Source organism: Bos javanicus, chromosome 23, assembly GCF_032452875.1.
Source record: "Bos javanicus breed banteng chromosome 23, ARS-OSU_banteng_1.0, whole genome shotgun sequence".
Classification (NCBI taxonomy): Eukaryota; Metazoa; Chordata; class Mammalia; order Artiodactyla; family Bovidae; genus Bos; species Bos javanicus.
The window spans coordinates 19,523,507-19,549,046 of record NC_083890.1 but is presented as its reverse complement, the minus strand read 5'-3'; the positions used below and the strand labels follow the sequence as shown (position 1 = coordinate 19,549,046).

The window sequence follows — 25,540 nt, the reverse complement described above, 5'->3', positions numbered from 1 at the left end:
CATCTTACGCAATCCCAGGAAAAGCTAAACAAGAAGACAGTAAGTAGGATAGCAGGAATCGGGACCACCTGTGGGCGCCAGGGTCTGTAGAGCTTTTCTTGGACACGATCCACAATTAATGTCACTCCGCTCTGACGTCACCAACGTCAGGACCCAACGCATCATTCAGTATCTAATACAGCATTCATACTTAACCTGGCCAAAAGAGGACTCTAGGCTTTTGCCCCTCAAACCTGCTCCTCCAACAGCCTTCCCTTTTCAGGAAATTGTGCTATCGGCCATCCAGTCATTTTGGCCACAAGCATAGCAGTCTTCCTTGATTCTTTTCTTCCCATACCTTCCATATCAACACATTCTTTTTTTTAATGTTTACTTACTTACTTAAGGGCTTCCCTGGTGGCTCAGAGGTTAAAGCGTCTGCCTCCAATGCAGGAGACCCGGGTTCAATCCTGCGTCAGGAAGATAAAGTCTTTATTGAATTTGTTACAGTATGGTTTCTGTTTTATGTCTTGTGTTTTTGGACACCAGACATGTGGAATTTTAGCTCTCCAGCCAGGGATCTAACCTGTACCCCCTATGCTTGAAGGCGAACTCTTAACCACCGGACCACCAGGACAGTTCCCAGCAAATTCTATTAGTTGCACCTCCAACTCCATTTCCTACTCCTATGGTGTAACCTTAGTCCCATCACCTTCCTCTGAACATTGGAGTCATTTCCTAACAGGTCTCTTGCTTCCACTCTTGCTCTCCTGTAATCCAGTCTCTACCCCTGTCTTTAGATCCCTCAGCCTGAGAGATCTTTTCAAATCACAAACTGGGTCATGTGATGACTCTATCTGTGCACAGAACCTTGCAGGGGCTCCCTGCTGCACTTGGAATACGTCACAAATGCATTCCCAGGGGCTCCAAGGCCCTGCATGCTTTAATTTCTCTATAGGATCTCTACTTGCTCACTCCCTTATTCATTATGCTTCGGGCCACACTGGTCTTCTTTCTGTTTCCACTGAGATTTCCACTGAGATCCTCCCTAGATTTTCTGCGTGATTGGTTCCTTTTTATCACCTCCCCAGAGAAGCTTTTCTCACCATCCAACTTGCAGTAGCCGCTCCTTTACTCAGTCACTCCTTGTCACAATATAACCATTGTTATATTTTCGCCATTACATAGGATAAAATATTTCCTTATTTGTATGTTTGCTGTTTGTTATCTCCTGATAGAATGCAATCTCTAAGAGGATAACATCTCTGTAAGTCTTGTTTGACAGAGACTAAAACAGTGCCCTTAATAGGCACTTGGTAGATACTTGTTGAATGAATGAATGAGTGAAGGAATGAATGAATCAGTGCATTAAATGGGTTGCGAAATGTCAAATGCTAGAGAAGATCTAATTATCCCAACTTGGGGGATACAGCATCTACCCTGAATCATTCACGTCTGGCCAAAGTCCCTGATCACAGGCATGGCCACCTGGAGGCCCATCCCGTGTATTTTTGCAGTCCCACAACCATTCTAAAAGGGCTTAGGCCTCATTCTACAGATGCAGACAGTGAGACCCAGAGTGAATAAGGGACTTTCTCAGTTATTGAATCCTGTCATCTTCTATGGTAGCAGAATGTGCTTAATCTGTTCTTGCTGAGACATCTCTATATCTCTGTCTTTTAAAACCAGTGGTGTTAACTACATGTTGATAAATATTTCCCTTCATCTACACCTACTCTATTTTAACACTGGTGTGGAAATTCGCATTTCCTCCTACAAGAAAGGAATATGGCCCAGATTTTCATTGTGGGACAAGATGTTTCGTCTTTCCCACGCCAGGTTTTTTGTTTTGTCTTTTTCTTTTTTGGGCACTTCTGATTTTTTTTAATGATAATAGAGGCTTGTTGTTCCTTTAGTTGCTGAAATCTTAGTTTGGATAGCTATCTATTTTGTCTTGTTTTGTTTTAATTAAGGCGTAGCACTAGCTGGCAGATTCTGAAAATAGGATCCTATTTTAGTTTCTTGTTTTAGCTAAATGAAGTCTTTAGAGTGTGGTCATTTAATAGTGAAATATGTGCCTAATCAGTGACAGGAATCCAAATTTTTTCCCAGCTAGTTAGAATTCATTTATAGCTTTCAGTCTAGCATTTCTATTCACAATTATTCTATTTGAGCTCCATCCAAAGAAATAAGTGCTATAACATATTCTTTCAAAGAGTAAAATAAAAAGATGTTAATAAATTTGATATAGTAGCTATAGAGTATATGAAGCAAAGTATTAAGTAAGATTAATTGTTTTATTTCTTAGTCTTTTTTTCATAGAACTTAACCGTGAGTTCTTCAATAGAGAGATAAAGCATTAGAGAAAGAGATAAGAAGTTTAGATATGAATGCAATTATTATATATTTAAAATTTTTATGTACTCGTTTCCATGATAATAAAACTTTAATATAGCCACTCCAGCTGTTTTTATTAGTGTTTGCACATTATATCTTTTTCCATTCTTTGGCCTTAAACCTATATATGCCATTATGTGTAAAATGGACTTTTTGTCAATGGCAGATACTTGGGTGTTGCTTTTTTAATCAGTCTAATAATCTTTTTATTTTAATTTGTTTTTTAGATCATTTACATTTAATGCAATTATTGGTATGATTGGATTAAAGTCTGCTATGTTTCTCATTGTTTTCTGTTTGTTCCACCTGTTTTTACTCCCCTTTTCCTCTTCTCCTGACTGCTTTTGAATTAGTTGAGCATTTTTTATCATTTCACTTTTATCTCAACTCTTGGCTTCCTTTAATCTCCTTTTAAAAAATTTTGCTAATTGTCCTAGAGCTTTCTCTATTTTTTGGTTGTTCCTCAGTCACTAACTCATGTCTGACTCTTTGTAACCCCATGGACTGCAGCATGCCAGGCCTCCCTGTCCCTCACCATCTTCCAGAGTTTGCCTAAGCTCATGTCCATTGAATCAATGATACTATCCAACCATCACATCTTCTGCTGCCCTCTTATCCATTTGCCTTCTATATCCAATATAAAGTTTTAATTAGTTTATATTCCTATATAAGATAAAAATATTAGTAGATTCTTGATCATTGGTTTGATCACTTTGTAATCAATTAACTATTAAAGCTGTCTTTCAGTTTCCATGTTTATATTTTTCTTAATTATGTTTATAGTAATAATAATAAATAACAATAACTGAGTATTTATGGTGTACTGGACACTGTTGTAAGAACTCGTGTATTTATTGATTCATTTGATCCTCTCAGTTGGCCGATGTGGATACGTCCTGTTTACTTATCTCCATTGTACAGATGTGAAAAATCAGGTAGATAGAAGGCAATACTGCTTTTGTTTTAGGAGAAGGGAGTAACATGTAGGATTTAATCCATAAAAAGAGGGAGAGGAAAGAAGGCTTTTAGTTGCTCAAATTTTCATACAAGAAAAGAAGCAAAGCTGCATTCTCAGGATAGGAAGTCTATGGTGTGCCACCCTGGCACAGTGCTGTAGAAGGGACAGGGCTGTGAAACACTGCTAATTTGAACTATACTGCTTTTGTAATTTGTGTCCAATGTGAACATCTGTATGTTTTTAGAAATAGTTTTTATAACAGCTTTAAGAATAAGGTGTTTGGGAAATCCTCTGATGGGCCAGTGGTCGAAAGTTTGCCTTCCTGTGAGGGGGGGTGTGTGTTCCATCTCTGTCCTGGGAACTAAGATCCCACATGCTTCCCAGCCAAAAAAACAGAACATAAACAAATAAGCAAAAATGTAACAAATTCCATAAAGTCTTAAAAGAATAAGGTGTTTATACCCAATTCTGCAACCATACATATTTAAATCACACTAAAATAAAAATGATTGAAATCAACATTAGAGATCCTTGGGAATTTTTCCTTGTGTGTGTTAGGTTGGTGCAAAAGTAATTGCTCTTTTGCACTGCTGAAATTTGCTATTTGATATCGGGATTCATTCTTAGATAAATGTGGTTATGTTATAATCAGTTTAGTGTGCATTTCTTGCTTTATATGTTTTGCTAATGATTTATTACTTGCTGTGTATTTTATATTGATTTTAGTCTGCATAAATGATATTAGACAAAAAGCAAATTTGAGTGATTTTCTGATTCAAGTTCAAAATGAGTTCTAAAGCAGCAGAGACAACTCGCAATATCAGCAATGCATTTGTCCCAGAAACTGCTAATGAATGTACAGTGCAGTGGTGCAAGAAATTTGCAAAAGAGATAAGAGCCTTGAAGATGAAGAGCACAGTGGCCAGCCATTTGAAGTTGACAATGACCAATTGAGAGTAATCATCGAAGCTGATCCTCTTACAACTACACAAGTTGCTAAAGAAATCAACATCCACCATTCTGCAGTCTTTCAGCATTTGAAGAAAATTGAAAAGGTGGAAAAGCATGATAAGTGGGTGCCTCACGAGCTGACCACAAATCAAAAAAAAAAATCTTCATTTTGAAATGTCTTCTCTTATTCTACACAACCATTTCTCAATTGCATTGTGACGTGCAATGAAAATTGAATTTATACGACAACCAGAAACCCCCAGCTCAGTGATTGGGCTGAGAAGCTCCAGAGCACTTCCCAAAGCCAAACGTGCACCACAATAAGGTCATGGTCACTGTTTGATGGTCTGCTGTCAGTCTGACCCACTAAAGCTTTCTGAATCCTGCTAAAACCGTTACATCTGAGATGTATGCTCAGCAAATCAATGAGAGGCGCTGAAAACGGCAACCCCTGCAGCTGGCATTGGTCAACAGAAAGGGCCCAGTTCTTCTGCACGACAGCACCCCACCTCACGTCATACAACCAATGCTTCAAAAATGGAACGAATTGGGCTACAACGTTTTGCCTCATCTGCCGTATTCACCTGAGCGCTCACCACCTGACTACCACTTCTTCAAGCATCTCAACCACTTTTTGCAGGTGAAACGCTTCCACAACCAGCATGAGGCAGAAGATGCTTTCCAAGAGTTCATCAAATCCCAAGGCCCAGGTTTTTACACTACAGGAATAACCAAGCTTATTTCTCATTGGCAAAAAAAAAAAAAAAAAAAAGTGTTGATTGTAATGGTTCCTAATTTCATTAATAAAGATGTGTTTGAGCCTAGTTGTAATGATTTAAAATTCATGGTTCAAAACCACAATTGTGTTTGCACTAACCTAATACGTATCTATGGATCCTTTGGTTCAAAGAATCACTGATCTTGTGAATGTGAGAACAATGTGTTCTATACATCTGTTGATGGGAGATCCTAGCACTTCTTAGCATTTGTCCTCAGCATGATTTTGGGTTTGGTTGAATCTGGACTGTCAGTAAGAATTCAGACTTTGGGTTGGTTAGCACACCTACCTTCTATGAGAAGTAAAAGACAGGAGCTGATTCACTAACCGCCCCCACCCTTTCACCATTCTGCGGCGAGGGAGGTGGACTCTGATTATTCCCTTTCTGAGAGTAGCCTCATTCTTCTTCATTCCCTCTCAGGTGACAGGAGGCTGCCTCTTCTCATCTCCGAGGCTTGGCAGAGCCCACGCTGAGCCAATCAGTGTCTGCAGAACCTTTGCACTGAAATTCTTTCTTGCAAAATTGGCTGCACCAGCGGGGTGCCTGATGCAGCGAGAGGGTGCCAGCTCTGCAGAGTCGCACAAGTTCAGGAGCAGGGCCTTGGAACATAATAAAGGGACAGTACAAGTAGCACTGAGGCTTTATCACAAAGTTCTCTTGAAGAGAGTTCAAAAATAAGAAAAAAATCTTTGGAGAGTTTTCACTGTAGGGAAAGAAAATGAAGAAGGAATTTAGAGTACTTGTGGTGAGTACATCAGAGCATGAGGGAAGTAGACAGGATTTGACCCCTTCAGGGCCTGGCTTTGCATCTTCTCTATGTGATTGGTTACCTATTAAAAGCAGAAGCTGAGAGTAGGGAAGATTTATAGGAGATGCATTTTTTTTAACTTATTGTATGAGATGATCGTTCATAATTATATGGGGCTTCCCTGATGGCTCGGCGGTTAAAGCGTCTGCCTGGACGGCTTCGATCCCTGGGTCGGGAAGGTCCCCTGGAGAAGGAAATGGCAACCCACTCCAGTATTCTTGCCTGGAGAATCCCATGGAGGGAGGAGCCTGGTAGGCTACAGTCTATGGGGTTGCAAAGAGTCGGACACGACTGAGCGACTTCGCATAATTATATACTATTATATATAAGCTAAAGGCTTTCCTGCTCGCTCAGACGGTAAAACAATCTGTCTACAATACAGGAAAACTTGGGTTCAACCCCTGGGTAGGGAAGATCCCCTGGAGAAGGAAGTGGCAACCCACTCCAGATTTCTTGCCTGGAGAAGTCCATGGACAGAGGAGCCTGGCGGGCTACAGTCTGGGGTCGCAAAGAGTCGCACATGACTGTTACTTATATGTTATAATGTGTATTATAGAATTCATATAAATTATATAACATAACTTTTGTAACTAACTGTAATAAATTATGAAATTCAATTAACTACAAAGAGTTGTGTATTGAATAAATGCAATCTTAGGAAAGGAAAGAAAAACAAGCATCTATTTGTTTATTAGGTATATTTAGTCAGATGAGATCCACTGAGGATTAATTAAACCCTCTGCCTATGTAATTATTTTTTCAGTGAGAAGGGGACATGTGATCCCAAAATATGCTATCAGAGAAAACAACCAAAGGTATCCCCAGGTTACATTTTGTTGAAGTCTTTATTGCATTCATACAAATGGCCCTCCAACATTTTTTTGACTCAGGAATCTGGTATTGTCAATATTCCATGAATGGTTCAGCCTATTTGGACTGCATACATCTTAAGCAAACTCATAAGAGATAGACATGTAAATCAAAAGGCCGTTTCTCTAATCACCTCCCAAAGGCTCCACTTCCTAATACCATCACATTGGGCATTAGGTTTAAAAATATGAATTTGGGAGTTGGGAGGGAGGCAGAAATATTCGGACTACAGCTTTCTATTATCTAAGAATCCTTCTGTATCATTTTAGACCATTTGAAGTTCAATTAAATTACATGCTAAAATAAAAAATAATAACTAAAGGTCTAAAAGGGAAACTGACAAAATTTTGCTTTGCAATTTAGATAAGACCATAAAACCAGTCATTCCCAAGAAACTATCAAAAGGATAGCATAATGAGAACAACCCTAAATCAATTAATTATATGGGGGAACCAAGATTCAGTTTTTAAGTGCATTTGTCTTGGGGAAAATTGAAATAATAATTGCATGCCTATAATTCACTTGATCAGTTTGGTTAATGATTTGGAGATAGACCAATCTTTCAAGTACAGAGTCAGCCAAGTTTGTCAATGTCTATAACCTCACTTCTTGGTAGCTTTGAGGCACTACCCTTTTATCTTCTCTCCCCAACAGAACAGGAAAGAACTGGGTTGGCATTATACCAGTTGCCTGATGGACTTATCACAATTTCGTATAATAGGATTGTTGATGGGGCAGTTCCAGGAGGCATTTGCATTTTAAGTCTTTTAATTCCAGTTTTTGAGTGTAAGAAATTTTAGGCAAAAAAACATAGGAAAGATAAGAGCTATTTGTGCTGAATACTGTCTGCTCATTCATGCCTCTGAATCTTTGGAAATACTAGTCTGTCTGCCTAAAACAACCCTTCATCACTACACATTCCCTCCCTATTCACTAGTGATTCCTAGTAGATAAAGCAAATGCATATGCCACCATGTAAGAAGGGTTCCTTTTTAGGCATGCATGGGGCGCCTCCACAGGGTCGCAAAGAATAGGACACGACTGAAGTGACTTACCATGCATGCAGGGCACAGCAAAGCCAGGGACAGGTGTGTCCTTGAAAGACATTGATGACAGGAGTTCTAGGAAAGTAAGGCTACAGAATCGCAGAACATTTGTGGTTATGAAATGGAATGATTCGTTCTAAGTAAAGGTGACCTTGCCTATGGGGAAAACAATTTAAGGTGCATTTTTTTTTCTGAGTTTTGCAGTTTATTTATTGAAACCTCATACATACATTGCTTGGATGTAGAATTCTAAAACCACGTTTTTCCAAAAAAAAAACGTTTTTATCCCATATCATGGAATAATTAATATACCAATGGAATACATAAGTCACTCAATTGCTTCTCAATGTGTTAAACAGAGAATTATTTGCTCATTTGGTAAACATTACCTCATCCGCTTCTTCACCTTCTTCATCATAATCATCGTCATCGTCTTCAGTAGCTTCTCCAGTAAAGTATAACACTGATCTTGGGATTATACGCTCACGTAAAAAGTGACCAATTTCAAAGTCTGCAGCGAGGATAGCTTCAGAATCATCATCCAGATCTCCACTCTCAGGAACTTTAGGAGGGGCAAAAAAATTAAAGAAAGAGTCATTAGAAACTGTTTTGGTCACAGTACGAACTGTCCCACGTCCCTTGTGTTTCTGCTTTTTCTTAATCGTTTTCAAAGTGACATGCTTCCCTTTTTTCCAATCTATCTGGCACCCTGTACAACCCATAATTTCTGGTCCATCAAAAGAAAAGGGATCAGAATCATCTGGTTCTGACCTCATCCTATATGTCTTTGTCAACACTTCATTTGTGAAATATTCATTGGGTTCAAAGTGAAATTCTAAGACAAAACTCATAGGCTGACCAGCATCTGAGAACTTCACTTTAATATCTTTCAAGTGCTTCAGAATAGGCTCATCATGTTCCTGAACCATATCACTGAGCAAGTCAACATTCTTAAAAACGGTCAACCAAAACTCAGGAATTCCCTTGGGATCTTCTTTTTCTTCATCCTTTTTCTCATCTTCAACCTTGGCCTTTTCTTTTAGCTCCTCCGAAATTTCATCTTCCTCATCTGGTTTCCATTCACACTCTTCTTCTGTAGGTTCATAAATGGCATTAATGATCTCAAATCGCTTATCAAACAGAGGCTGATAAAGAACAGCATACTTTCTTTCAAGATCATGAACTTCCTCATAGAATTTGGCTTCTATCTGTGCACATTTAACTTGAAGGTTTTTGAGAGCATTCACTCGTCTTTTAACTACTCTAGGCAAGCTTTCAATGTATCCTGTTGGTGCTTCTACCAGACCATCAAGTCTTTCTTGAAGGGCTGCAAGAATCTGAGGATTTTGCATCATCTGAACAGTCAGCTGACGCGCTTTGATTTTTGTTTCTCCACCAGTTTCTTCTTCTTCTACTTCTTCAACATCATCCAAATCTTGATCAAGTTCAGACTGTTCTTTGTTGTCGATGTCTGCCATGTTGTACAAATGCCAAATATCGGTGGCGAGCGCGGGGAGCCCAGCGGCCCGAGCTGCGCAGGCAGTGACTCAGGGCGGCGGCGGGAGGAGCAGGAGGCGGCGCCGCGAGCAGATGGCGCTAAAAAAGATAAGGTGCATTTTTTGTGAACTGTTTTTAGTGATCAGGAAAAAGAGACAACCTATTGTTTAGTTTCCCTCTTGAAGCACCCACAACTCTGAGCTTTCAAGTCAGAGTTGAAGTCAAAGCCCTGTGGTGCCTGGAGGGGAAGATCTCCAAAGCTAGAGGCCCCAGGTTCCACTGGCTCTGTTCACAGCTGTCCTTCCATCAATGGCCCCATGTTGATCCCTACCTCACACCACTTTGTAACTCAGCGTGATGAAGACACACTCATTTCTTCTCATTTTCTCACTCCTTCTTCCCTTCCTCCCACCCCACTTGCTTTTTAAAGTATTTGATTCCAATAGGAACAGATAACTGAAAATTAATGAGGATTGAAAGAATCTATGTTGTTTTTACAAAGGATGCATCATAAAGGGTGGGTATTTAATACTTTCTCAGATCCCCTAATTCATGAAGATTGAAACAGCATATTGTTTTTCCCAAATAAACTGCAGTGAAGAATCATTTCATCAGCTCTTCTAAGACAGAGTTCCAGGAATACAGTAAACCAGGAGTAGCTAACAATGAAATGATGTGGGGTATAGATGTCACTTGGCCGCCAGCTCCCTACCTAGATGGCTCATTCAGCCTCAGCCATGCACCTCAGCCTTGCATCACTCATGACTCGGGCTCCTCCCTCAGCAAAATTTCAGTTGCTCCATGTCCTAGAGCCTCAGGGTCATTCAGCAGTAGTCAGAACTCAAATGCCAGATTCTCCTTTGCCAAGTCTCTGATGTGGCCATACCTATGAATTCTGGTCTATTGAATGTTATTGAAATTAGTTCTTTTCATTCCCTTTACCAATTTTGAAGCCCCTGTTTGCAGATCACTTTCCTTCTAGACATCTGTGACATTCTCTCTCCCTTCTGGGCCAGGAGGAAGAGTTGGAGTGGCTTCACTGGGCTGGATCATTTACCACTATGGCTCGTGTTCTCTCCTCTCTGTTCTTGGCATCATGGTAGCGATGCCCACAGTGCCAGGACTCAATAGCTTTATCCTGGCCTAATGCCCACCTTTGGGTTCTTAAGCCTTTCAACTAAATATCCCAACATTTATTATAAATAAATAACATGTATGTCTTTCACACTTTCATTTCTAAAGCAGCAACTGTGGTTAATCCAACCCTCCTTCTTCGTACTTCCAAGCTTTGATCAAGCACCTGTTTCAACTCTCCCTAGAGAATTCCAAGTTGAAGTCAAAAATCCTCTGGGGTATGGCAGTAACTTTGGCCTGAGGCTACTTATGATCAAAAGGCTTATGAGCAGCTCCTTCCAAATACAGTTGTGGTTATTTCAGATTCCAGATCTTTCCTGCACAGACCACAGCTAAACTCTGCCCACCCCAGCCCCACCCAACATGTGTGAGCACCTGCACACACACGCACTAATAACTTATATCTTTTTCTTTTTTCCTGGCTGTGCCATGCAGCACGTGGGATCTTAAGTTCCCTAGCCAGGTAATGAACCCTCAGCCCCTGTACTGAAAGTGCAGAGTCTTAACCACTAGATCACCAGGGAAGTCCTGCCTCACTGATATCTTAATGGTGATCTTCTGATCTCTTTTTGTTTCCAGTTATTTGGCAGAAACTCAGGAGGAGATGAAGAGGTGGTATTTAGAGTTCTTAACCCTGTACCACCATCAGTAAGAAGGGACAGATTCACAGCTCCTGTTCATATTAATTCTATCCCTTTATCCTTTAAAGTTACTTATAGTTCAAGCTATTCCTTAATTGTTTTTTTTTTTTAAAAAAGGATATGCTGAAGAAGTATTAAATTATCAAATTTAATTTTTAAATTTAATTAAAATTAAATCTAAAGGTTATTAAATTAAATTTTATTAAATTTAAAGGTTATTATGTAATTGTTGACTGATTAATAATTATTAAATTTAAATAATTGAATGTTATTATTTAGTTAACAATTTAAAAAATATATACAAGCCTCATTTCCCCAATTTTTTTCTAATTCACCTGGCATCTGCAGTGTGACCAGCCATCCCCTGAATTTAGTGTCTGAGTCTGCAGAAAGGTTTCTCGAGTAAACCAGGAGTAGCTAACAATGTAGGTTTGAACTCAGTCCTTATTATTATGTTACTTATGCTATTAGGAAGGCCCACTTTTTTCCCATTCACTTGAAACTCCACAATGTTTTTGTAATAGTCAAAATTATATGAAATTACAAGAGTAAAGAATTCTTTTAAAACATCATAATAATTAACTGGGAAAAGGATTCAAATATCTCAGTGGACTAGGCCTACAGAAAACCAAGGTGTTCAGACTATAACCCAAGTATTGTGTTCATGGCAGCCTACCACTGAGGTAGGCAAGTAGTGAGTACAAAGAGAAAATGGCCTTGAGATGACACATGCATCTCAGGAGGGGACTCAGAAAACCAGGGCCTTTGACCTTGCCTCTGACTTCCTGTGTTTAAGCGACACTTCCTGTGAGCCATGGCTAGTATTAGTCAGTACACACTGGTATGTCTGTACCTCCCTGTTTTTTTTTTTTTTAATATATGTTTTTAATCAAAGTATAATTGATCTTCAGTGTTGTGTTAGTTTTAGGTGTACAGCAAAGTGAATCAATATAACTAAATCACAGTATTACAAGGTTATTAAAAGATGTAGAAAATATTTTCCTGTGCTATACAGCAGGTCCTTTTCATCTATTTTTTATATAGTAGTGTGTATCTGTTAATCCCAAACTCCTAGTTTATTGCCCCCTCCCCCTTTGTAACCATAAGTTTGTTTTCTCCATCTGTGATTCTGTTTCCGTTTCATAAATAAACTCATTTGTGTCATTATTTTAAATTCCACTTGTGACTTATATCATATGATATTTGTCATCCTCTCTGTGACTTACTTCACTTAGTAGGATAATCTCTAGGTCCGTCCATTTCATCATTTCATTCTTTTTATAGCTGCATAATATTCCATTATATTTATGTACTACACCTTCTTTATCCTCCATCGTTGATGGGTGTTTAGGTTGCTTCTATGTCTTGGCTATTGTAAATGGTGGTGCTGTGAACACTGGGGTACCTGTATCTTTTCTGATTCTTTTGTCTTTTCTGGATATTTGCCCAAGAATGTGATAGCTGGATCTAACTTTAGTTTTTTGAGGAACCTTCATACTATTTTCCATAATGGCTGCACTAATTTACCTTCCCACCAACACTGTGGGAGGTTTCCCTTCTCTCCACACCCTCTCCCTGTACCTCTTATTTAAATACCTTTATATCAGTTGGTGGTCAGCCTTTGCCCAAGGCCCCTGCCAGGCCTCTTTGCCTACTTTCCTGGAATTCCCTGGATTTCCCTGTGAGCCAGAGAAGAATTCTCTAGGCAAGAATACTGAAATGGATTGCCATTTCTCCTCCAGGGGATCTTCCTGACCCAGGGATCGAGCCCAGGTCTCCTGTATTGCAGGCAGATTCTTTACCATCAGAGCCACCAGGGAAGCACGTGATCCAGGAGGGCTTATTGCCAACCCTCCTGTTTGAGTAGTGCTTGTACAGAAAAGTTCCTGAGTATTTTGAACATTACCTCTGCTCCAGGATTAGCATTTCTTATTCCTGAAATTAAAGTTTAGATTTAATTACCCCTCAGTTTCCTTCTAAAATCTTGAGATTTTATTTTACATGTTTAATATTGAGAGGAAAAAACATGCTTCACTTGAAGCCAGAACTCTGTCTTTGCCCCTGGAATTGGCTTTCAGGAAAGGGTGTGATGCTGTATTTGCACTGAAGGCCAGGAAGAGCCTCAGGGCAGCTCTCAGCCAAATGGAGCTGTAGGCTTTGGCCCATCAATAACTCCTAGTGTAAAGTTATTTATGGCGCCGTCATTTCATCGGAAGATAGATGGCTCTTCGTGGAGCTCTAGCTCAGTGGCCCACAAAGCAAGCTTTGGTTTCGTGCTGTAACTTAGAAATTGAGCGCAAACATTTTCAGCAGATGAAGACAGAGGACTTCTCCACAGAGGAACCTAAGGATTAAAACTGCATCATTTTTTTTCCAACATATTTTGTGACCTGAGTTATCAATAGCCACCAGAATAGAGCAGTAACCTAAGTTTTCATGTCGCCTATTTGAATGATTTCTTTTTGATAAGCATATGCAAGCCTTTAGGGAAAATGTGAATTATTTGTTTAAAAAACTCACATCTTGAAATTTTCTCCTTTATGCAATTAAAATTTTTTGACTGGACAGCTCAGAATTCTGCCAGACCCTGGAAAAATAGACACGAACAAGACTGAGTTGGCCCCTCCGCCTCAGGGTGCTTCCAGTGTACTTATAACTCAATAAAGAAGATATTATTAAAGATAATATTGGAAGGCAGATTATTATAGTGGTTCATATTACAGGCTCTGGGGAAAGACTGCTACTTATTAATTCTGTGACCTTGGGCAAATTAGTTACTTAACCTCTCAAAGCCTCAGTCTCCTTATCTCTAAAGTGGGGGCAATAATATTTACCTTGCTAGTCTATTAATAGAATTAAAAATATGATGCCTTATAATGTTTTTGTAATAATGCCTAACATGCAGTAAGTGCTAATACATGATATCTCTGATTAATTTTTTAATTAAAGTATAATTGATTTATAATGATTCGGGTGTACAGCAAAGTAATTTGGCTATACACATAATATATTAATATATATGCATATGTTATTTTAAGATGTCGAATACATTTCCCTGTGCTATACAGTAGATTCTGGAAGATCCCTTGGAGGAGGGCATGGCAACCCACTCCAGTATTCTTGCCTGGAATATCCCCATGGATAGAGGAGCCTGGCGGGCTGCAGTCTGTGGGGTTGCAAAGAGTCGGACACGACTGAGCGACTCAGCACAGCACAGCACAGTGTGTATCTATTAATCCCAAATTCCTGGTTTATCACTTCCTCCCCTTTCCCCTTTGGTAACCATAAGTTTGTTTTCTATGTCTGTGAGTCTATTTCTGTTTTGTAAATAAATTCATTTGTATATCCACATATAAGTGATATCATATGATATCTTTCTTTCTCTGCCTCACTTCAGTTCAGTTCAGTTCAGTCGCTCAGTCGTGTCCGACTCTTTGCAACCCCATGAATCACAGCACGCCAGGCCTCCCTGTCCATCACCAACTCCCGGAGTTCACTCAAACTCATTCTACTGAGTTGGTGATGCCATCCAGCCATCTCATCCTCTGTCGTCCCCTTCTCCTCCTGCCCCCAGTCCCTCCCAGCATCAGGGTCTTTTCCGATGAGTCAACTCTTCGCATGAGGTGGCCAAAGTATTGGAGTTTCAGCTTCCGCATCAGTCCTTCCAATGAACACCCAGGACTGATCTCCTTTAGGATGGACTGGTTGGATCTCCTTGCAGTCACTAAGTATGATAATCTCTAGGTCCATCCAAGTTGCTACAAATGGCATTACTTCATTCTTTTTTTCTGATAGTTAATAAAGTGGAGGAAGATCCACTGGAAAAGGGATAGGTTACCCACTCCAGTATTCTTAGGCTTCCCTGGTGGCTCAGCTGGTAAAAGAATCTGCCTGCAATGTGGGAGACCTGGGTTCGATCCCTGGGTTGGAAGATCCCCTGGAGAAGGGAATGGCTACCCACTCCAGTATTCTGGCCTGGAGAATTCATGGACTGTATAGTCCACAGGGTTGCAAAGAGTTGGACATGACTGAGCAACTTTCACTTTCACTAATAAAGAATAAACAGAAAAATAATAAACCAAAAGCAAAAAAATGATAAAAGGTTTAGCTTAGTTTTCTCCCTCAAGTTCCTCTTCAACCACATGCCAGATGAAACTGAAAGCTGTTACATCATACCTGGGCTTTCCCTGTCTGGTGTAATAATTTAGATCTTCCTGTTCATTTGTTTTAGGGCTGTGACATTTTTCTGAAGCACCAGAATCTTCTTATCCTTTGAATACACTTTTTGAGAAATGGGAGAAAACCTGTAGCTGCTCAGGCATCACTTGGGAAGCTTATGAAAGCACACATTCCTGGACAGCAATTCCAGGGATCCATGTTGGTGGCAAACAAGCCAAGTGATTCTTATGCACAAGCCAACTGTGGACACACATGTGAGAAACTGCTCTTGACCTTGCAAACCTCTGCCTATAAAGTAATGGCAGGCGCTGTAAGCTGGACATGCATCCAGGGCTGGTATTAGCCAGCACACACCTGCTAAAATATCAAGCTAATTCCCCACTGCCAGGCCTAACTAGCTTTGGAGTCCTTGAGTGCCCTTCTGCTCCTCCTTACCCCCTCCCAACCCGAGCCCCAGCTGCCTGACCTTCCCCCAGGAATCTTCCAACCAACCAGCAACTCAAGAGCCTAGCACAGCCTGGGCTTGTGCTCTGGGGAGGCGGCTGATGTCTGCTCTAGAATGGGGCTGATTAATGAATAGTTTTAACATTGCCCTTGAAAACGACTGATGGTAGGGAAAAGGTGGCAGCTCTGTTCCTGGGTGAAACACACACATACACGCGCACACACACATATACACACCACATGTATGTACACTTGTGCACACATCTCCTAGAGGCATTTATTTCTTGCTTACCACCTTCCTTAGAATCCTTCAGTGTGATAAATACCCAGCTTCCTTATGAAGGGATGAAAGAACAGGATGACAAAGGCTGTCAACCCACTGGTTATGATGAATGAACTTTTCTGGCCTATTATTTCATAAGGAGCTACAGCCTCTTGGCAGTAGAAGTAATTCTCCCAGGCCCCATTGGAACCAAGAGAAATAGAATCTCTGTTTAAATACAGCCCTGTAAAGGGGGGCGGGGACGGGGAAGCCCCTTCATTCTTTACTTTATAGCATGTTTAGTGGGTGCCAGGGGACACCTGCTCTTTTTCATAGTCCTGTACCCTGAAGTAATCGTCTTCACTACATTTATGTCTCTGTCCTCATAGACAAAGCTCCTTTTAACAATTAAGAAGAATTTCCCTCGTGGTCCAGTGGCTAAGACTTCACCTTCCAATGCAGGGTGTGCTGGTTTGATCTTTGATTGGGGAGCTAAGATTCCACGTGCTTCGTGGCAAAAAAACTGAAGGAAAATATAAAATAGAATCATTATTGTAACAAATTCAATAAAGACTTTTTAAAAAATGGTCCACATTTAAAAAGAACTTAAATTAAGGGTTGCAAACTAGTGAATATAACAAAAAGGAAACAGATTCACAGATATGGAGGACAGATTAGTGGGTACCAGTGGGGAGAAGGGAGGGAGAAAAGGCAATGAAGGGGTAGGGGATTAGGAGGCAGAAACTTTATGTATAAAGTGAGCTACAACAATATATCACACAACATGGGAAACATAGATAATATTTTATAATAACTATAAATGGAGTAGAACCTTTCAAAATTGTGAATCACTATATTGTATACAGGTAACTTATATAATAATGTACCTCAACTATACTTCAATTAAAAGGTTTTAGGGACTTGTCTGGTGGTCCAGTGTTTGGGACTTTGCCTTCCAATGCAAGAGGTACAGGTACGATTCCTGGTTGAGGAGTTAAGATCCCTCACATCTTGAGGCCGAAAAGTCAAAACATAAAACAGCAATGATACTGTAATGTAATCAATAAAGATTTTTTAAATCCACATAAAAAATTAAAAATTTTTTTAAACAGTTAAGTGTTGATATCTTATGTACGGTCCATGTTCTAGTATGCCAGTTCTTTGCTTGAAAAGATAAAAAGCATTTCTAATATTCCCCTTTTAAAGAAAATTATTTTCAGAGGATGGTACTTAAGGGACTATATGCCTTTAAATGCTCTGTTAACACCCTTAGTTCTGACTTCCCCAATTTAGAATGATTAATCACTTCACCTGTACTGCCAAGTCCTGGTTATTATAGCACTGGCCAGAGCTGTCTGGCCAAGAGCTTCATCTTCCCTGGAATTGTCCTTGATCTTTCAAAGCTCCATGTGGGGTAAAGAGCATTTCACTGGGAAGACTGAAGCATGGGCTCTGCATCTAGTTCTACCCCTGACCAGCTACATGACCTTGACCAAGACTCAGTGACATTGTGCCTGAATTTCTTCATCAACGAGAATGATGAAACCAAGCTGGAGTGTCTACTGAGTTCTTATCATGTGCCAGGCACTACGCTTACCACTTGCCCTGAACTATTTCACTCAACAATCCTTTTTTGAGCAGTTACTTTTCATCAGATGCATTTATACACTATGTCATTGAATTCTCACAACATCTCTATGAAGGAGCTATTATGATTCCCGTTTTGCAGAAGAGAAGACTGAGAGACCACATTCCTTGAGCAAGGGTCTCCTATATAGTAGGTGACAGAGCAAAAATTTGAACTCAGTCCAGTCTGATAACCAAGCCAATGTTTATAGCTTCATATATACCATACTGGCCCTGATCTGGCTGGCTTCAGAGGACACAGTGGGGTTAGATAAGAGGAGACGGGTGTGAATGTTAGTTTGACTAAAGATCTGGATGCAGGGAGGTCTAGAGCAGTGGTTCTCTACCAGGGCAAACCCCCACTCCCCAGAGGGCACTCAACAATGTCTAAACACATGTTTCATTATCATGACTAGAGGATGGTTTTTTATTTAGCAGATAGAATTTGGGGGTGGTACTGAACACCTTATAATGCACAGGACAGACCCATGTTAACAAAGAAGTCTCTGGCTGTGAATGTTGAGAAAGTGTTCTACTTTGGAATCTCCAAAGGAGACAATTGAACACTCTTTGGGTTTTGCCTAGTTGCTAAAGTACCCACTTATGTCCATTAGGTAATGCATCATTCAAGCTATCAGGACATGGAATAGTGTGGGAATCAACAGGTCTTCCCAGCAAGCAAGACTCTGGCTTCTGTTAATCAAATGTGATGCAAGATGGGTTGAATGGAAAAGCTGGAAGATTTTGTGAACTCTAAGGTGCTAAGAAACCTCAGTACCTATACAAAGGAAAAACAAACAACAACCCCTGGCTGTATAGTAGAATAATCTAGAAAGCTTTTAAAAATACCAAAAAATTCTGGTTCGTGTGATCTGGTATGTCCTAGATCATTCCAATGCATAACCAGGGTTTAGAGTTACTGGCTATATTGCATTAAGATAGGTGGTTGATGAATAGAACGTGGATAAAACAGCAACTGTAGAGATGAATTGACCTTAAAAAAAAAAGTATTGCACAGGGAGCTGAGCTTGGTGCTCTGTGATGACCTAAAGGGGTAGGATAGGGGTGGCAGGGTGGAAAAAAGGATCAGGAGGCAAGGGATGTGTGTATACATATAGCTGATTCACTTTGTTGTATAGCAGAAATGAACACAACATTGTAAAGCAATTATACTCCAATAAAAAAAAAAATCTGGTACAGTCAGTCAGTCAGTTCAGTCACTCAGTCATGGCTGACTCTTTGTGACCCCACGGACTGCAGCAGGCCAGGCTTCTCTGTCCATCACCAACTCCCAGAGCTTGCTCGAACTCATGTCCATCGAGTCCGTGATGTCATCCAACAATCTCATCCTCTGTCGTCCCCTTCTCCTCCTGCCTTCAGTCTTTCCCAGCATCAGGGTCTTTTTTTAATGAGTCAGTTCTTTGCATCAGGGTGGCCGAAGTATTGGAGTTTCAGCTTCAGCACCAGTCCTTCCAGTGAATATTCAGGATTGATTTCCTTTAGGATTGACTGGTTTGATGTTTTGCAGTCCAGGGGATTCTCAAGAGTCTTATCCAACACCACAGTTCAAAAGCATCAATTATTTGGTGCTCAGCTTTCTTTATGGTCCAAATCTCACATCCATACATGACTACTGGAAAAACCAAAGCTTTGACTAGACTGACCTTTGTTGGCCAAGTAATGTCTCTGCTTTTTAATATGCTGTCTAGGTTGGTCATAACTTTTCTTCCAAGGAGCAAGCGTTTTTAAATTTCATGGTTGCAGTCACCATCTGCAGTGCTTTTGGAGCCCAAGAATATAAAGTCTGTCACTGTTTCCATTGTTTCCCCATCTCTTTGCCATGAAGTGATATGATCAGATTCCATGATTTTAGTTTTTTGAATGTTGAGTTTTAAACCAGCTTTTTCACTCTCCTTTTTCACTTTCATCAAGAGGCTCTTTAGTTCTTCTTTGCTTTCTGCCGTTAGGGTGATATCATCTACATATTTGAAGTTATTGATATTTCTCCCAGCCATCTTGATTCCAGCTTGTGCTTCATCCAGCCTGGTATTTTGCATAATGTACTCTGTATAGAAATTAATAAACAAGGTAACAACATACAGCCTTGACATACTCCTTTCCCAATTTGGAACCAGTCTGTTGTTCCATGTCTGGTTCTAACTGTTGCTTCTTGACCTGCATACAGATTTCTCAGGAGGCAGGTCAGGTGGTCTGGTATTCCCATCTTTTTAAGAATTTTCCACAGTTTGTTGTGATCCACACAGTCAAAGGCTTTAGTGTAGTCAATGAAGCAGAAGCAGATGTTTTTTCTGGAATTCTTTTTGCTTTTTCTATGATCCAGTGGATTTTGGCAATTTGATCTCTGGTTCCTCTGACTTTTCTAATATCTGAATATCTAGCTTGAATATCTGGAAGTTCTCGGTTCACATACTATTGAAGCCTCACTTGGAGAATTTTGAGCATGTGAGATGAGTGCAGTTGTGCAGTAGTTTGAACATTATTTGGCATTGCTTTCCTTTCAGTACAAGGAACTTTAAAATACTCAGCCTTCTAGAGATGTTTAACCTGGATTGGATCATGATGACATAAAAGACAAACTTAAGTGCCCTGGTATGCTATAACATATCTGGTGTGGGCATGGACTTCAAAAATGTCCATGCCAAGAACTGAGGAATGGTCCAGACTAAAGGAGCCTAAAGAGAAATGGTAACTGATCCAAAACATGGTGTGGGGTTTTCTTGTGCTTTGGAGGACCCTAAGTAAATAATGAGTAAAAACTGAAAGTGGTTTGTGTATTAGAGTATTGTATCACTGATCATTTTCTGAGTTTGAAAACTGTACACTGGTTATGTGAGAGAATGCCCTTGTTGTTTAGTAGTATACATAAAAGTTTTAACACTAAGTCAAGTGATTCAGAAGAAAAGTGTGTGTGTGTGTGTGTGTGTGTCTAGGATGGGAGGGACAAGAATAAAGCAAATGTGATAAAATGTTAACATCTGGGGAATCTGGGTGAAAGATAGATGGGAACTCTTTGCACTAGTCTATTCTTCCAACTGTTCCATAAATCTAGAAAGTATGCAAAAATGCGAAGTTAAAATACTCCAAAAGGTGATAGAAGGATTTCTGTTTCTGAAGTCCTTTGGGACTAAGATATGTGTGTGTGTGTGTGTGTGTGTGTGTTGTGTGTGTGTGTGTGTGTTGTGTGTGTGTGTGTTCTGTCATGTCCAACTCTTTGCAACCCCTTGGACTGTAGCCCACCAGGCTCCTCTGTCCATGGGAATTTTCAGGCAAGAATTATGGAGGGATTGCCATTTCCTACTCCAGGGCATCTTCCTGATTCAGGGATTGAAGGTGTTTCTTGCAGTGGCTGGCAAATACTTTACACCAAGCCACCTGGGAAGCTGGGCCTAAGATACATGTCTGTATTTCATGGTGTCTCAGGTGACATCTTCTATGCAAAGAGGGACTAAATGGAAAAGGACATGAGATGGTCTGAAAGGTCTGAGGTGATCTTTTTTTACAAGCAGGGAAATTCCATTGTGAGCTCTAAGCTAGGAGGTCTCCCCAAGGGTCTCCTGATAGAGCTACATCATCTCCTCGGAGAGCCTCTTTCTTTGCACATCTAATGTTGAACGAACTTCATCTAAGTCAGTACTGTGGCGACCTAGTCACCCATAGGCTGAACTGCTTTTAGCACTCTGTCCAAGAGAAAGCAGTCCTCTTTTTAAATCCCTTACTCATGAGATGGGGTCAGGGGATAGGAGAAGTGGCAACTCAGGAAGAAAGAAATTGATTAAATAGTCAAATATAACCCTCTAGAACCCTTCCCTCCCTGACACCACCACACGCTGCCTGTCTTAGTTCCTTTGGGCTGCTGAAACAAAAATACCATAGGCTGAGTGACTTAAAAACATTTATTTCTCACAGTTTTGGAGGCTGGGAAGTCCAAGGTCAAGGTACAAACAGATTTGGTGTCTGGTGAGGGTTGAATATCCATAGATAGCCATCTTTTTGCTGTGTCCTCATATGGAGGAAGGGATGGGAGAACTCTCTGGAGTCTTCTTTATGCTATGCTATGCTCTGCTATGCTAAGTCACTTCAGTCGTGTCTGACTCTGTGTGACCCCATAGACAGCAGCCCACCAGGCTCCCCAATCCCCGGGATTCTCCAGGCAAGAACACTGGAGTGGGTTACCATTTCCTTCTCCAATGCATGAAAGTGAAAAGAGAAAGTGAAGTCGCTCAGTCGTGTCCGACTCTTAGTGACCCCATGGACTGCAGCCTACCAGGCTCCTCTGTCCATGGGATTTTCCAGGCTGGAGTGGGGTGCCATTGCCTTCTCCGGTCTTCTTTATAAAGGCGCTAATCTCATTCATGAGGGCTCCACTCTTATGACCCAGTCACCTTCCTAAGACCCTGCTTCCTAACACCATCACATTGGGGAATAGGATTTCCACCTATGAATTTTAAAGGGACACATTCAGTTCATCACACTGTTCCATCTGTGCCCCCCTCTAGCATAAATTTTAAAATATATGGAGAAAAAGGGGGGCTGTTCTTTCTCTATTGACAATAAAACATGTGTGTGTTAGTCGCTCAGTCATGTTCAACTCTTTGTGACCCTGTGGACTGTAGCTCACTAGGCTCTTCTATCCATGGAATTCTCTAAGCAAGAATACTGGAGTGGGTTGCCATTTCCTTCTCCAATGATAAACTATTACATTACATATTTTTAAAAGGCATTCTTGATAGGTTACATAAAAGATAATTTTTTTAAAAAAGCGTTTATTGATCTGATTGCTTCCAGAGGTGGAAATACTCTACAACTCAGAAAAGAAGTTAGTGTTTAGAACCAGAAGCTGTAAGGAAACACTCACTTCAAATCCAACATCTCCAAGCTTTGCTTTCTTTATGGCTCTATTCTTCAAGACTTCCTCACTGGTCACTGAGAAATAAAACATGAAACACAATTAAAAGCTACTTTCTAGAGAGAAGGTGGAAAAAGTGAATTGGGTGAGCATTCTGGGCACAAGGTCATTGTCCATTTTGGAGAAAGTGATTTTTTTTTTTTTAAACTGTTCCTTGTGATCCAGAGGTTGAGTGACCACACATCTCGACTTACCCAGTCTTCTTAGCACAATTATTAGCACTCCCTATGATCCTGAACAATGTCCCAGTTTGGATATTAAATTCTATAGTTGTCTACCTATAGAAAAAGTCATTTCCCCTCCTATGGAAGAATGATTTATACCAAAAGTGGTATTTCACTCAGAACACTGGACTTCATCATAGAAAAGTTTACCAGATCTGAGTAAATAACCATGTGGAAATCTGAACCCATTTGAGATACACCAGAGATGGATATACAAACAGAAAATAAACACTTTCCACGAAGGAAACAGTAAAAAACTTGAGAAACGGAAAGTCAACGGAACAGGATGGTTTTGCTGACCTTTCTTTTTTTTTCAACCACCATTCTAAATTGTTTTTCTTTTCCTTTCTTTCTTTTTTTTTTTTTTTCGATAGAACAAAACTGTTTCCTCTTTGCTCCCCCAGGCAGGGCCTTTCAGTCTCAGCGCATTTCATTTGTGTTCCGTTTTCACAAAAGGGCCTGGTTGTACTGATGGTATCAGCTGAAGAACTTCATGAAGCTCTCATCCAGTTTCAGGGGGAGTTGGCCCAGGTTTCTGTGAGAGGTTGCCATGTACCTCCTCTTTAACGTTCAACCACCCCTGTCCCCATCCAGCTCACAAAATCACGTTCCCACTGGCTGCTCTAGTCAACTCACCTGGGAAGCAAAGGCTCCAGCAAGCTGAAATAAACTATAGCTGATGCTCAGGCAAAGGGATGACTTAATGCAGTCCAGAGAGCTTTCAGTGCAATTTCAACTCCCAGGCTTGAGCTGTGAAAAAGGGTGACTGCCATTTAAATTATTTATGAGCGTTTGGGATGGCTTCTTTCAAACACAAACAGGCTTTCAGGTTTCAATTGTCCCCCCAAAGCAGCATTTCATGGGAGAGACTGTGTGTAGCTCATATGATCCTAGAGAGGGGCGGACTGATTGTGACTTGGGTATAAACACATCCTACCTTTGACTGAGGTCGATGGATCAGTCTCATGGATGCCTCTGTTGATGGAGGAATGGTAAATCCTGGGGCCACAGAGCCCCTAGCTGTGACCACACCTCATATACTTGTGGCCACAGTTATGACAGTTGTTTGTCTCTCCTTAAAAATTGCATTATGGTGGATATGTCCTATGACAGGCACTGTTGGACATCATAGCTGAAAGCAGATTGTTACAAGCTCTGGGCTGAATGTTTAGGGACTCTTTACAATATATTAAGATATCCAATAGGGCTTTCCAGGTGGCACTAGTGGTAAAGAATCCGCCTGCCAACAATGCAGGAGACATGAGAGACACAGGTTCTGTCCCTGAGTTGGGACGATGCCCTGCAGAAGGGCATGGCAACTCACTCCAGTATTCTTGCCTGGAGAATCCCTTGGACAAAGGAACCTGGTGGGTTACATCCATAGGGTCACCAAGAGTCAGACACAACCGAAGCGACTTGGCCCCGCACGGCACACAAAATATGCAGTGGAATTCTATACATCAAACCTTGACCTTATATATTTTTCACTTGAAAACTTTGTTTGGGAAAAGAAACCAGCTCACTAAGTTGGAGATGAACTCATAGCGAATGTTCTTCCACTGTTGTTACGTTTGTGGAACATCTTTTATATTTTAGGAAACTCTAATCCGATTTTACCATTTTGCATGTGTCATTGGCATGGGTAAAGTGTGAGAAAGGAACCAGGCTCTAAGAGCGAACGTGGGGAAGAGCCTGTGTCTCCATAGCTGTGTAGCAAAGTGAGGGTTCTCTGGCCATTCCTTAAGTGCTGTGTCATCCCTGGCCTCTGACAACCAAACAGCTTTTATTTCTTAGGAATTCCAAAGTAGGTGATGCTTATACCAAGCTAACAAGAAAGCAGTCATGACTGTTAGTGACCAGCTATTAAAAGAATAACAGTGATTATGTGTGCCATCTGATGGCTTAGAGGAGGTCTGTGTTTGTCAGAAGATGATGGAGCCAAGTGCAATCTTGGCAATCTCACCAATTGTTTTGCTTTGTGATTACATTCTTACCATGAGCTCCAGAGGGGAGAGAAGGTCTAGACTTCATGGCCCATAGACTCAAAGATACCAGAGCAACAGTGCCCTTTATTTTTGGTAGCCAAGATGACATCTACTGTAAAACCCAGGTGTACTGATTGTCAAAATGTAATCTGGGAATTCCCTGCTGATCCAGTTATTAGGATTCTGCACTTCTACTGCAGGGGGCACAGGTTTGACCCCTAGTCGGAGAATTAAGATTCCACAGGCCTCGCATTTCAGCCTTAAAAAAAAGTGATCTGAGGAAGGTAGAAATTAAAAAAAAAAAAAGTAAAAGTAGAAAATTTGAAAAAACAGCACGTAATCTTAGCCATTTCTGGCTTTTCCTGTAGTCACTGCAAAGTTTTCTCAGTCAATTCAGATCCCCTCTAAACTGGTGAGGAATTGAAAACCCTACACATTGTCACAGTCTTCCAATATGGTTGCTGGGAGTGAGGGTAGCCTTGTTTAAATTTAGACGAGCGACATCCACTGCTGTCCCCTCAGGCTGCTGATCCCCAGTCATCTGCATCCATCTTTCCTGGCGTGAATTCCCTGATTACCATCTTCTCCGCTGTGAAAGTCTCTGAGGTTACTCTCGATTCTTCTTGTCCCAACTACAGAGTGGGTCCTTGGGTCTCCTGCCCTCCCTGTCTACCTCTGCACTCTTCTTGGAAAAAGCCCCCAAAGCATTGGAAGCTCTTTTGTGACTCTAGAGGAATGGGAAATCCACCGGGGCTGTCTTGGACCCTCTCTGCCTGGACAGCCACACAACTGTGTCCACTCTACATGTTGTTGTTGTTGCTGTTCAGTCTTTC

The 25,540-nt window shown here is 40.7% G+C and overlaps 2 protein-coding genes across 3 annotated transcripts in view; one reads left to right on the top strand and one right to left on the bottom strand.

Annotated features, from left to right (window-relative positions):
• The window catches only part of RCAN2 (regulator of calcineurin 2), a 281,468-nt gene that overhangs the window by 208,750 nt on the left and 47,178 nt on the right, over positions 1 to 25,540 (top strand). The window lies entirely within an intron of this gene.
• LOC133236353 (nucleosome assembly protein 1-like 1) lies at positions 8,027 to 9,393 on the bottom strand. Its single transcript, XM_061398342.1, has one exon. It carries the CDS (start codon positions 9,264 to 9,266, stop codon positions 8,160 to 8,162), a length of 1,107 nt encoding a protein of 368 aa, XP_061254326.1. The 5' UTR covers positions 9,267 to 9,393; the 3' UTR covers positions 8,027 to 8,159.

Coding starts and splice junctions, on each gene's coding strand:
- LOC133236353 (XM_061398342.1), bottom strand. CDS start 9,266: ATGGCAGACATCGACAACAAAGAACAGTCTGAACTTGATCAAGATTTG.